At 53.0% G+C, this 12,564-nt stretch overlaps 1 protein-coding gene across 1 annotated transcript; it reads right to left on the bottom strand.

The window, feature by feature from the left end:
• Nucleotides 1-359: 359 nt before the first annotated feature.
• On the bottom strand, nucleotides 360-6,543 carry ZNF213 (zinc finger protein 213). The gene is made up of 6 exons (XM_027961864.2): nucleotides 6,232-6,543; nucleotides 3,956-4,455; nucleotides 3,222-3,345; nucleotides 2,555-2,619; nucleotides 2,229-2,352; nucleotides 360-1,902 (listed from the first exon to the last, which is right to left on the bottom strand). Exons 2-6 carry the CDS (start codon nucleotides 4,352-4,354, stop codon nucleotides 1,244-1,246), a joined length of 1,371 nt encoding a protein of 456 aa, XP_027817665.2. The 5' UTR covers nucleotides 4,355-4,455; nucleotides 6,232-6,543; the 3' UTR covers nucleotides 360-1,243.
• Between the last annotated feature and the right edge of the window lie 6,021 nt (nucleotides 6,544-12,564).

Raw genomic sequence — 12,564 nt, 5'->3', positions numbered from 1 at the left:
GAGCACAAGCCCCTGCCCTGGCCAGTCACAGCTCCGAGCTGCCTCATTTCAAGGGACAGAGGACAGGCCCCGGTGAAAACCCCAGCTCCCAGTTAGCCGCCCACTCTCCTGCAGGGTAGGGAAGGGTGTGCCGGCTGTCCCACCCTGAGCTGTCCTCAGACCGGGGCAGGCACTGGCTGACATGGGGATGCCCCTGAGGCTCACGGCAGCCCCTGGGGCCCAGGCCACCCGGAAGCTGAGACGGTGGCCCCACCTGATGACGGTCCAGCATACCAGGACCACCAGGTCAGGAGGCCCAGGATGAATTCCAGGCCCCTCCACCCCCGACTCCCAGCAGCCACCAAAAGAACGAGAGAAGCTTGGAGAAAGTTTTCACGTTTATTCTCACCTTTCTGCTGCCCTTCTAAGGTCAGCTGGGCCAGCTCCTTGCGAGGGCCTGTGGTCAGTCCCCGTGAATGCCCTTCTGCAGGGACTGCAAGGCCTCAGGAGTCGGCGACAATGTGCCAACAGAGCACAAGCATGAAGTACCGTAAACCCCGAGACTCCAGGGGAGTGGGGGGCAGCTGGCCTCGGCCGGCCCTATTCTTAGTCTGCCTCTTAGTTGGCCTCTGTCCCTGAAGCCCACACCGCCCGCCCCAGCTGGTGGAGGGTGACTCTCGGAAACTCAGCCGGGGGCAGGTTGGCTGAGAGCAGAGGCGGGCAGCTTCTGGGCTGCTGGGACAGGCCAGAGCGGCCAGTGCCTGGAGATGGAAAGAGGTGGAGGCCAGGAAGCCTCTGTAGCTGAGCCCAGGATCCACATCTTCACAGGTGTGGGCTGACCCCTCCCCTGATCCCCAACCCCAGCAGCACACTGAGGCTTAGCCTCCCTCCCACAGGAAGTCACAGGATGGCAGGACAGAAGGCCTGGCCTATGGACCCAGCCCAGAGGCTGGGAGCAAACAGCCACGGGGCCAAGCAGGGCTGAGGAGGGCTCTGGGATGGGGACTCCAGGCCCTGCCAGAGTCCTGACTTCCCTGTGTGCCAGCCTCTCCCCTGTGCTCAGGCCACCTGCCTGCAACGTGCTGGGGCTCCAGTAAATGAGCAAGAAAAACCTTGGAGCATCAGAAGTCTGGCAGTGAGGTCACGGGGGACTCCATGTCACGAGGCGTCAGCCAGGGTCCCAGGAGGGCAGGGCCACCGGTTTCTGTGAGTAGGAAGCCGCACTGGGATAGTGGATTCGGGTGGGTGAGTGCCGCTCCCGCCCTCAGCCCACAGGCTGGGCCATCTTGGCGTGCAGGCTCTGGTGGGCGATGAGGTGGGCGCGCTGCTTGAAGCTCTTGTCGCACTCGCCGCAGCCGAAAGGCCGCTCTCCTGTGTGCACGCGCCGGTGGTCCAGCAGGTAGGAGCGCAGTGAAAAGCTCTTGCCGCAGTCGCTGCAGCCGAAGGGCTTCTCGCCCGTGTGGATGCGCTGGTGGTCAGCCAGGTAGGCGCTGCGGCTAAAGCTCTTGCCGCACTGGGTGCAGGAGAAGGGCTTCTGGCCCGTGTGCACGCCCTGGTGGCGTACCAGGTCCGAGGAGCTGCGGAAGCTCTTGTCGCACTCCTGGCACTTGTGCGGCTTCTCGCCTGTGTGCGTGCGCTGGTGGCGCGCCAGGTCGGAGCCCCAGCGGAAGCGCTTGCCGCACTGGCTGCAGCTGTGCGGCTTCTCCGCCACCAGGTCTCGGAGCTGCCGCCGGCGCGTGGGCGGCCGGCCGCGCCGCGCCCCCGCCCCCCGCCCCCGGGGCGCCCCCGGCCGGGCCCCGCCCTCCCAGGCCTCGGCCCCCTCCGGGCTCCTGGACGCGGTCTCGTCGCCAGCAGCCTGGTCTGGGAGCGCCGTCACCACCTCCTCCAGCTGGGTTCTCTCACTGTGGCTCCTGTGTCCCAAACCTGCAAGGGGTCGTAGGCAGCCTCCTAAGTGCCACGCGGTTCCGGGGCCACAGAGGAGGGGAGCGGAACGGGGCTCCGGGCTAGCGCCTGGGCACTCACTCTGACAGCCCTGCGCGCCAGCAGACCAGCCTCCATGCAACGGGGACATGAGAATGACGGCAGAGAAACCGTTTGGAGCCTCCAAGGGGTTTGCCAGGGTTCCTCAACAGAGGTGTTTACTAACTACAGACCTAACCCATCTACCGCACCTTCCACTTACTAACTACAGGCCTAACCAGTCTATGCCTGGGATCCCCCCCAGAGCCCCGGCTGTGCCCAATGCTTACCCAGGGCAACATTCCGAGAGTTCTCCCTTTTTATGTCCCAGAAGAGATCCCTCTGGGCAGGGTCCAGGGACCCCCATTCTTCCCGGGAGAAATAAAAGGGAATGTCTCCAAATGTCACAGGTCCCTAGAATGAGGTGAGGAAGCCCAGCTCAGAGTTGCCTTGCTCAGGACTCCCCAGGCAGGTATGGGTGGAGATAGGCAGGGTGCTGGGATGGGAACAGGATGGGTCCTGGCAGGAAAAGGATGGATGGAGGAGGCCTTGGTGAGGAGAGACCCATTTCAGGGACTCATCAGGGTCAGAGGGGACAAAAGGACGGGTAACTCACCCCAGAGGCAAAGCAGGTATCTGTCATCTCTCTGGTGCTCCCCTGTTTAAGAGCTGGAAGCTGGGCTGCGGGGAAGATGGGAGCCTCAGAGAGCCCGGCCCAGGCTGGCAGCAAGGGCTCTCACATGCTGTCTTTCTCTCTCTCTCTCACACACACACACACACACACACACTTACACCCACCCACCCACCCACCACATGCCTTGCACACACACACACACACATGCCATGCACATACCACACACACCATACACAGATACACATATACACCACATACACACCTTACACACGCCACACACACAGACACCCATGCCACATACACATGCCATGCACACACCACACATATACCACACACACGCCACACACACAGACACATGCCATGCACACACCACACACACGCCTTACACACACATGCCACACACCCACAACACATACACGCTATGCACACACCACACCACACACACACTACACACACACACGCCATGCACACACCACATACCCACACAGAGACACACACACATGCCTTGCATGTACACACACACACACCACACACATACACACACCTTGCCTTCCTGGAAGAGAAACACCCTACCTGCTCCCCTTAGGGGAACACCTGGCAAGGACTCAGGCCCCTGACCAGCCACTCTGCTACCTTCAAGCTTACTCACCACCATGGCTGTGCAGCTCCCAGGGTACAGGTGGCTGGCTTCGTGTCCCCGCCCTCCAGGGAGGTCCCTGGGCCTGGGACCCCTGGACTGCAGCCTCAGGTTCCGCCCGCTCTGAGGGGACATCCTGTGCAGGAACCACAACACGCTCATCAGCATCGAGACCAGACCGGGGAGACAGAGTTTAATCCCTGGGAAGGAGACACAGGACACATTCCTCAGGAGGCTGGGGGTGGGCAAGGTGGTCAGCACAGGGCCCCCGGGAGACCAGAAGACAGACTGCGCAGTGTTATCTCCCCAACCAAGCACGAGGCAAGGACCAGCTTCCAAAGGCCAGAATCAGAAAGCCACTTAGCAAGGGGCCATGGTGGGAGACCTTCCTGTCAAGGGCAGGACCCCACTCCCCAGCAACACATCAGCATCTCCCCAGATGCCTGCCAAGAACACAAATAAACATCTGCAGATCCTGTGGAGCTAAAAGCTGCTTTCTCGGAACATGCCCCCTCTGGTCCTGCTGCTGCCCTCCAAAGTCACCAAAAAGAAACCAGTTTCACTTGGACGGTGTCTTTCAGAAAGGCCACACATTATGACAAGCTCCCGTGGACGCTCCCTCGGCTCTCTGTGTCCTCCCCAACCCCACCTCTGACCTATGGAGGACTCATCTCTAAGGAGACAGCCAGCTCTCCTCAGTTCACATGCCATCCAGGTGCCCCCAAGGTTGGGGAGGGGCCCCTCACCTGTGACCAAGCTTTCACTGGCTGCTTCTGCAGGTCCTCCACCAAGGCGACGGCCTCCTCGCCACTGCCTGGGCACCGCTGGCACACCCAGTCCTGGACGCCCACGGGCAGCACGCTCAGGAACTGCTCCAGCACCAGCAGCTCCAGAATCTGCTCCTTGGTGCGCAGCTCGGGCCGCAGCCAGCGGCAGCAGAGCTCCCAGAGCTGGCTGAAGGCCTCGTGGGGCCCGCCCGCATCCCCGTAGCAGAACTGCCGAAAGCGCCGGCGGCACACCTCTGGGTCCCCGCGGTCCTCTGGCTGGGCAGGGTCCTGCTCCCAGGAGGAATCTTCTACCTTCACGATCAGAAGCCCTTCTCCCTCCTCAGGGGCTTGGTCCTGAGGCTCTGGGGGGGCTGCCATTGCCCTGGCCTAGGTCTCAGGGCCAGTCAGCCTCAGCCTGGGTCTTCAGTCTCCCAGAGGGCTCCCCAGTGGCAGCAGGGCTGGCATCTGGACGGGCACTCCTGGGGAAAGAGCAAGAGAGTAGAGGTGGGGTGGTATATGAGCAAGCACCGGCCTGGGGGGACGTCCAGGGGCTCTAGCTCCAATTCCTCCTGACCCTGAAGCCTTTTCTAGGCGCTCCTCTGATGCTTAGCTCACACTTCTCTCTCTCTCTCTCCTACCAATACAAGTGTATGGCCCCTTATCCTCAGTTCCCAAATCCCAAACTCCCAGGTTTTCACCACCTGTCTATTGACGTGAGATGAGCATATTTATAATTTCCTTTTATCCCAGGTAATGTAAATGTTCATATGTTGTATGGCAGAAATATTAATGTATTTGTTCAGTTCATAAAAATTCATCAAGCTGAACTTTTTTTTTAGTTCCACCAGTTTATTGCTACCAACCATCTCCCACCACCCTCATGCACACGTGCTCAGTCATGTAACCCCATGGACTGCAGCCCGCCAGGCTCCTCTGTCCATGGACCTTTCCAGGCAAGAATATTGGAGTGGGTTGCCATTTCTTTCTCCCAAGCTGAACTTCTGATGTATTTTCTGTATATTATTCTTCTAATAAAAAAAACATTCTTTTAACTGGGAATTCTGTGGTGGTTCAGTGGTTAGGACTTGATGCTTTCACTGCCAGGGACTTAAGTTCAATCGCTGGTTCAGGAACTAAGATTCTGCAAACTTTGTGGTGCTTCCAAAAAAAAAATTTTTTTTTTTTAAACTAATGTTTTGATTACTGCGTGTTGTCCCAGATTCTCCCGGTAGTGTTATTGTTATACAATATATGTGCTGTATTATTTTTCTCAATCTGAAAACTTAATTCCAAAAGGCAGACACCACCTGGAGCCATCTATTATCCACAGATACACATGAACATGACCCATGCTTATACCTTATTGCAACTCTACACCACAGTCCTGAAACGTGTGTATTTTGGGTTTCTGCAATTGCTTTTTAAAAAGTTATTCTAATTATTTATTTTACTTTTGGCTGCACCGGCTTTTCCCTAGTCGTGGAGACTGATGGGGCTACTTTCTAGTTGAGTTGCCCTGCGCAGGCTTCTCATTGAACTAGCTTCTCTTGTTGCCCAGCACAGGCTCTAGGGCACAGGGGCGACACTGGTTGTGGCACGTGGGCTCAGGAGTTGTGGCGCACAGGCTTAATTGCTCCGTGGCCTGTGGGGTCTTCCTGGATTGGGGATCCAACTCATGTCTCCTGCACTGGCAGTCGGACTCTTCGCCACTGAGCCACCAGGGAAGCCCATTAATTGCTTTCTGTTTCAAGAAAAAAAGTGATTATGAACCATTGTAATAAAAGGGGGGATTTAAGCAATACAGTAATACATCAAAGAGAAATTCTTCCTCCACATTGCAGCTGGTCCCCCATTAACAGTCTGATAGCTGACCTCCCAAATCTTTCCCGGAGCAATTACTGGAAATGTATCCACAGAAATGGGGAGAGGGGGAGGGAGGGGTGTGCTTTGTGCGTGTTTTTACATAAATGAGTTCTTACTGCAACACGGTTTAGTAATCTGCCTTTCTACCTAATAATGCTTCTTCAGCAGCCACTCTAGGAGATCCTGCAGTACGGATATACTTGTTTCTTAATGAGTACCCACCCCAGCTGAGCGAGGCACTCAGATCGTTTCCAATTCTTTTCTACTACACGCGAAGCACGTCCTTTTACTTTACTCTCCTACTCCTTACAAAACCCCTGAAAGGTACGCGCTCCACGCTCATCCGCCGTGACCGAGGAGGAGGCTCCGCTCGGAGAGAGCCAGGGACTCACCAGAGTCGCTCAGCAGGACTCGGCAGTCGGGAGCGCGGACCCGGCAGGAGCCCCGCCAGGGTCCCAGGAGCCTTGCCTGCCCGGAGATGAGAGGGGGAGGGGCGGGCAGCTGAAGCGACGCCCCAGGCTTTCCCCTCCGCACCTCCAAGTGGTGCGCGGCCCCTTCGGCCTATGCCTCCGGGGGCCGGGCCGGGCCGGGCCGCCCAGAGACCGGTACTAAACCTGAGGAGCCCGGCGGGCCGCGTCGCCGGTCCCGCCCCTCTCTAGACACACACCGCCCACAGCCGCCCACGATCCCAGTTTCCGCCGCCTGCTCCGGGCGCCGGAAGTTCGCGCGGGGCCCGCCGGGAAGAGACATAGCGCACGCGTCGAGGCACGCACTAAGCGCCACACTCCTCAGGAGGCCGTTCTCCCACTATACCTGCCTGCTTTCTGACGGATGACCAATGAATGGGCAGAATTCCCAAGGGTGGCCAATCAGAAGGCAGTGGCCCATGGACAGCCACACCCATTCCCCCAGTCTGCTGTCTTTATCCCTCTTGGTTTTTCAGTTTTTTTGTGCTCCTCTGGTCTGTGAAGAGCGTAAAGGGGAAGCCAAGACTGGCCTGGTAGGCAGATACATGGCTTATCCCAGCTACGAGTGGGACGCCAGCTCCGCCGGAAGGGATGCCCAGGCGCGGACTCTTCGGTCCTTCCTCGGCATTTCCGGCTCCAGAGTGGGTCGAAGACTGAGGGGACGGTGGTCCAGGAGCTGGAGCTCGGCGCTGGGAGACTCCTTTATAGCTTATAGGGTCCCGCCGCAGCCCTCATCTGCTCTTAGTGGATGCTTGCTGTGGAAGCAGTTCAGTGAGGGGCGGGGGACCTCCGGCGGCGAATCTTTGTCCCTGAGAGTCGGCCAGGGTCTCTCAGCCGGACGCGGCCGTCGGCGACGCTCACCCAGAAGGACCCCCGCCCTCTGCCACCGATAGATTTGACTGAAGGACAGCGGGGCTCTCTGGGCTGGGGACAATCTGAAGCAGGGGTGCCTCATCGGAAAAGCTTTGTACATCTGTCGGTGCTCCCACCCTCTTACTGGTCTTGGAGATCTGAGGCTCCAAAATCTTTTTCTGAAGTGGAAAATCCTTTCTTGTCTGGTTGTTGTTTGATTATGCAAGAATTGCATCCTTAGTGTAGGCAAGAAAATAAACTTGTCAAGGTATCCATATCCACAAAGCTAGCTTCCTCATTCAGCTCACATGGCACTCCATCAAAGTGGTTTTTCCTAACCCTATGTAAACAGCTCCTGCCCCCTACCTCCCCGCGCTGCTATGCCTCTGCCCTGCCTTATTTTTCTTCCTAACTTTTATCACTACCTGATGTATCTGTATAATATTTAAATCCATTACTCGACTATAATTTTCATGAGATCAGACTTTTCACTTCTTTACTTCCATCACCTAGAATACTGTGCCCGGCACAACCTTTGTTGAATAATTGAAGATGAAAATAACTGAAAGGATATCTAGTAAGGTCATTCAGAAATAAGCACTATTAATATTTCAGTGTTCTATGAATATTTCTAATATATATCAGGAATCGTTATATTTAAGTAATGTTTCTTTGGCTCAAAAGTCTATCAAAGGTATGTTTCCAAATCAGCATTTATAAATAAAATCCATCTTGCAAGCTGCACAGTATTCCAAAGCAGGAAGGTTCCATATTCCAGTTAAAGTCTCTTACTCGTGGACACTTAGGTTGTTTCCATTTTTCTGTATTTGTAGATCTTTACTGCATACACCTTTCTGTATTTGTTCGAACAATTTACTGTACGGGATGAGCGCAGTCTGTTCTATTGAGACTGATGACGTAGATATTTTTGAGTCCCCCGCCGCCCCCTACTGGTCCCAGTGGAGAACGGCACAGGAGATTTTTTTCCATTGTGGCCTTGGTGTTCTTTCAACGCCCTCTACTGACAAAGACTAACATCTAATTGGCTGGCGAAGGAGAACCGTCTAAGAATCTGGCTCCGTTATCACAAAGCAGGACCAAAAGGGTTTATTGGGGGGGTCTGAGAGACAATAAATTAACCGGCACACCTACCAAATACTCTATTGGGCATTGCTGGTAGTTGGTAAATTACTCGTATATAATTATATTGAAGTTGACCATCTTATTGCATTTTCTTTTCCTTCTGATAGTTTTAGTTTATTTTTCTAGCTAGAAAATATAAATATATATTGTAAAGAGTAAACTTTTTCTTTCCAGAAAAGTTATATTCATTTCTAGATTTATACTTATTCTTTTTCTTGTCTTATAGCATTGTCCAGAACTCCCAAAGTGTTAAAAATCAAGACAGGGACTTCCCTCTGGTCCAATGGCTAAAACTCTGGACTTCCAATGCAGTGAGCAGATGTTCGAGATCCCTGGTCAGGGAACTAGATCCCACAGGACACAACTAAGATCCTGGTGCAGCTAAAAATAATAAACGAATGAATAAAAAGAAATATTGACAAAATTCAGGACAGCGGGCATCATTGGCTTGGGTAATGATAACACTTTTTGTCTCTGATATATATTTCCATGCTTGTATTATGGAGCATCTATTCTCATTTGAAGAAGAAAGACCTAGTGGTTCCTCGGTATGTTTTCCCTTTCAATAGTAAGTTTTCAGTGGGCATGTGGCCCTTAAGAATAAAGAATATATATTTCCAGTCTACTGCATTGAAGTATGGTATTTCATGTATTTATACTGAAAACAGTGATACATAAGCAGATGTGCTGTATGTATCTTACTAGAAAGGGGTTCTGTTTTTCTCTTTTCCCCAACTGCTAGCAGAAATTTGGACATGGGGTCATGGGCCATGCAGATGACACTAACCCTAGGGGTGTCAAAGCAAGAAGGTGGAAGTGCCTGGATTCCTGATTATTGCGGGTGGATTTATGCCCAGATGATGGTGTAAGAGAGAAACAGATACTGAGATTAAGCCACTCTTATTTTGGATCTATATTTTAACCAGAATGTAAACCCTAACTAGCATTACTGCTTTACTGCCTGCTAAGAGTTTATTCTTGCCTGGGAGATTGCATGCACAGAGGAGCCTGGCAGGCTATAGTCCATGGGGTCGCAAAGGGTTGGACACGACTGACTACACGCATGCACACACAGTGTGCACTTTATGCAGGGGTAGCTAATTTCCCCACCTAAAGTCTTTCCCCATCTCAAGCAAATAATGTTCAAATCCTTTGACCTGAGTCTCTCTTCTCACCCAGCCTACTGGAAAATTGACAATGGTCCTAGTGCCTTTCCTGTCAAATCTAAACTCAAGCTAAAATCAGATTTTCTTTCAGTCTTTAAAAAAAAAAGTAAAAATACATATTTTTTATTTTTATAATTTCTCTGTGGGATACTGGATATTCTGAATTTCTATGTGATCTTGACTAAACCTTGATATGATTTTTCTAGGAAATCATCCCTTTCATCAACAATTTCAGATTAACATGAAGTTGTACATAATATTCCCATTTGGTTAAAATTTTTTAAATTGGCACATATGATTAAGTCCCACTGCTTGTCTGGGGTCAGTGAAGTGAGACTTTAATGGTGGTGGGGCAGCAGGCTTGGAGGAGTCTAGGTATCTACTGACTTTGTGGATTAGGGCTGCTGTGCCAGTTCTGCCATAAGCTATCCTCAGCCCACCTACAGGTGTTGTCTTAAGAAATTCACTTCTATCTTGTTTAAGATCATCTTTATTTTGGGTCTCTATTATTTGCAGTTGAACTGAATCCTGATTCATTACCTCATAGGGTTGTTATAAAGATTAAATAAATGAGAGAATACACATAGACCACATAGCCCAATACTAACTTTTAACACAAGGAAACACTCAGTAAAGAATGGGTATTCTCAGGGAATTATTCATCACCAGGAGCCTGTCAAACGGTCACGCCACGGGAAAGAGGACTCATGCATGAGAGACAGCAGGAGTTAGGACCTCCCAGGCATCTTTTCCACTTTCCCTGGAAGATTTGAGCCCATCTTGTTCTGGTCAGTGGCCTGTTGGATCTTAATCATTAGGGCTCACCTGGAGCTTTGTTAGTTGAGAACAGAAAAATTGGCATTAGTTCCAGGAGGTGACAGGCGCAAGCCACAGAGTCCTGCCTCTGCAACCCAGGCAGGAAGCCTGCCTGATCACACATCTCTGGATGGCCGGGGAGCATGAGAAAGTGGACGCCACGGTCGGACCATCTTCATGAACGCTCATTCTCCACCCTTCACACAACACACCAGGGTGAAATCGCAGGCCACAGCCTCTCTCAAGCCTCACCTTTCTAACCAACCCCCACCCCTCCCTTCCACCACTGGTGTCATTTCAGCTCCTGGAACACCAATCTTCCTCAGGGTAGGGCTTTTATTCATTCTGTTCCCCTAGCTTGGAAGGTCCTACCCCCAAAGCCCAAACGTTCCCTCCTGTGAGGGGCCGTCTCCAACAACCAGTACCTACCATCCTCCCTTACTTCACCCGGCTCCTTTTTTTTCTGGTATCTGTCACTACTTGAAAGTAATGTATATGTCATTCATACGTTTACACTGCTTGTTAGTCTCCCTTACTAGAGCGGAACCCCTTGAGGGCACGGATCTTGTCTGGTTTTTTTCATCGCTTATTCTTTGATATTTAGCAAAGGACCTGGAAGGCACGTTTTCATTTCGTATTTGAAAAATGAAGGAGTGAATGTAGCAAAGCCCCTATTTAACGTTTCCTCGCCCTTTACCATCCACCCCTGCGCGTCACTCATCACCATGTCCCCCCTCCAGCATGGACTGCCTCACTTTCCCCGGCGCCCAGCAAAAGAATCAAGGTCTTCTTCAGGCCGTTTCCACACCCGACTTTTCCAGGCAGCCCAGTTAGGCCCTGCTTCAAGGCTCAGCAGGTGTTAAGAGCGCTGGCAGGAAGCGTCTGGGCTCTCGCTGAACTCCTGTGCCGGGGCCACGACTCGCCGGCTACCGTGCACAGGGCAGCCATTACCAGGGCCTCATGTGGTCTCTGGGTAGCAACAAGTCTCAGCTCTTCTCAAGAAGCTAAGCTGGAAGCGGCTGTGGCCCGAGCCCTCGCCTTCTGTCCGCCCCCTCTCTAGGACGGCAGGAGGTTTGGCGTCTCGGTGGTAGGCCTGGCTGAGCGGAAAAGGCAAAGTTCCAAAGCCCAAAGCGTCGACCAGTTGCCAGGCAACCGTGCGGCTTTGGGGCGTGAGAGGGAAAGAAAGCCTAGAAAACAAACGTCTGTCTTGACTGGTCACTTTTGCTGGAGCCCACCCCCTAGCCCCGCCTCGACACTTGATTGGCAAAGGCCAACGTGGGAGGGGCGGGACCTTACGAAACTCGTCCTCCGGGATATGAGGCGACCCCCAGACTGCCGACTCCGCGAGGTCACACGAGTTTGGGGGGAGTTTCTCAGGCTATCGCAGTGCTGAATCAGCCGACGTCCCCGGCCCGGCCGAGGTACGGCATTATGCCTTTAGCAAGGACTTGGGCCAGGGAGTTCCCTGGCGGTCCAATGGTTAGGAACTCGAAGTTTTCATTTTATCAAGGCCAAGGGTAAAACAAGCAGGCAGGCTCAGGCAGGGCAAATTACAAAGGACATGTACTATAATGAAAGCTGAGCGCCGAAGAATTGATGCTTTTGAACTGTGGTGTTGGAGAAGACTCTTGAGAGTCCCTTGGACTGCATGCAAGGAGATCCAACCAGTTCATCCTAAAGGAAATCAGTCCTGAATATTCATTGGAAGAACAGATGCTGAAGCTTAAACTCCAATACTTTGGCCACCTGATGTGAAGAACCAACTCATCTGAAAAGATCCTGATACTGGGAAAGATTGAAGGCGGGAGGAGAAGGGGACGACAGAGAATGAGATGGCTGGATGGCATCACTGACTTGATGGACACGAGTTTGAGTAAACTCCGGGAGTTGGTGAAGAACAGGGAAGCCAGGCGTGCTGCAGTCCATGGGGTCGCAAAGAGTCAGACACAAGTGAGAGACTGAACTGTGCAAAAAGGCCAAGTAGGTGAGAAGTAGGAGAGGGAGATGGCATCAGCCTCAGAAAGGACCAGGAGAGGTAGGGGATCCCTGGTGAGACATCCTCACTGGGTTGAAGCTGGGACCCAAGGGATGCAGGTGAAAATGTGCAGCCACAAAATGCAGGCCCCAGGGCCTGAGACAGGAGACAAGGTAGGCAGAAGACACTGAGCATGAATTCCCATGCTGACTCTGCCCTGCTCCCGACTCCCTAGGAAAAAAGCCATGGCAGGGCCCAGGGCTCAGCAGGAACACCTAATGACAAGAGCAGCAGAAATGGCCGGTT

Source organism: Ovis aries, chromosome 24 (genome assembly GCF_016772045.2).
Source record: "Ovis aries strain OAR_USU_Benz2616 breed Rambouillet chromosome 24, ARS-UI_Ramb_v3.0, whole genome shotgun sequence".
Classification (NCBI taxonomy): Eukaryota; Metazoa; Chordata; class Mammalia; order Artiodactyla; family Bovidae; genus Ovis; species Ovis aries.
The sequence above is the reverse complement of the archived record's forward strand: the minus strand, read 5'-3'. Positions and strand labels throughout refer to the sequence as shown.

Coding starts and splice junctions, on each gene's coding strand:
- ZNF213 (XM_027961864.2), bottom strand. CDS start 4,354: ATGGCAGCCCCCCCAGAGCCTCAGGACCAAGCCCCTGAGGAGGGAGAA. Junction 3,346..3,955: donor CAGTGAAAGCTTGGTCACAG/GTGAGGGGCCCC, acceptor GTTCCTGCACAG/GATGTCCCCTCAGAGCGGGC. Junction 1,903..2,228: donor CTCTCGGAATGTTGCCCTGG/GTAAGCATTGGG, acceptor GACCCCTTGCAG/GTTTGGGACACAGGAGCCAC.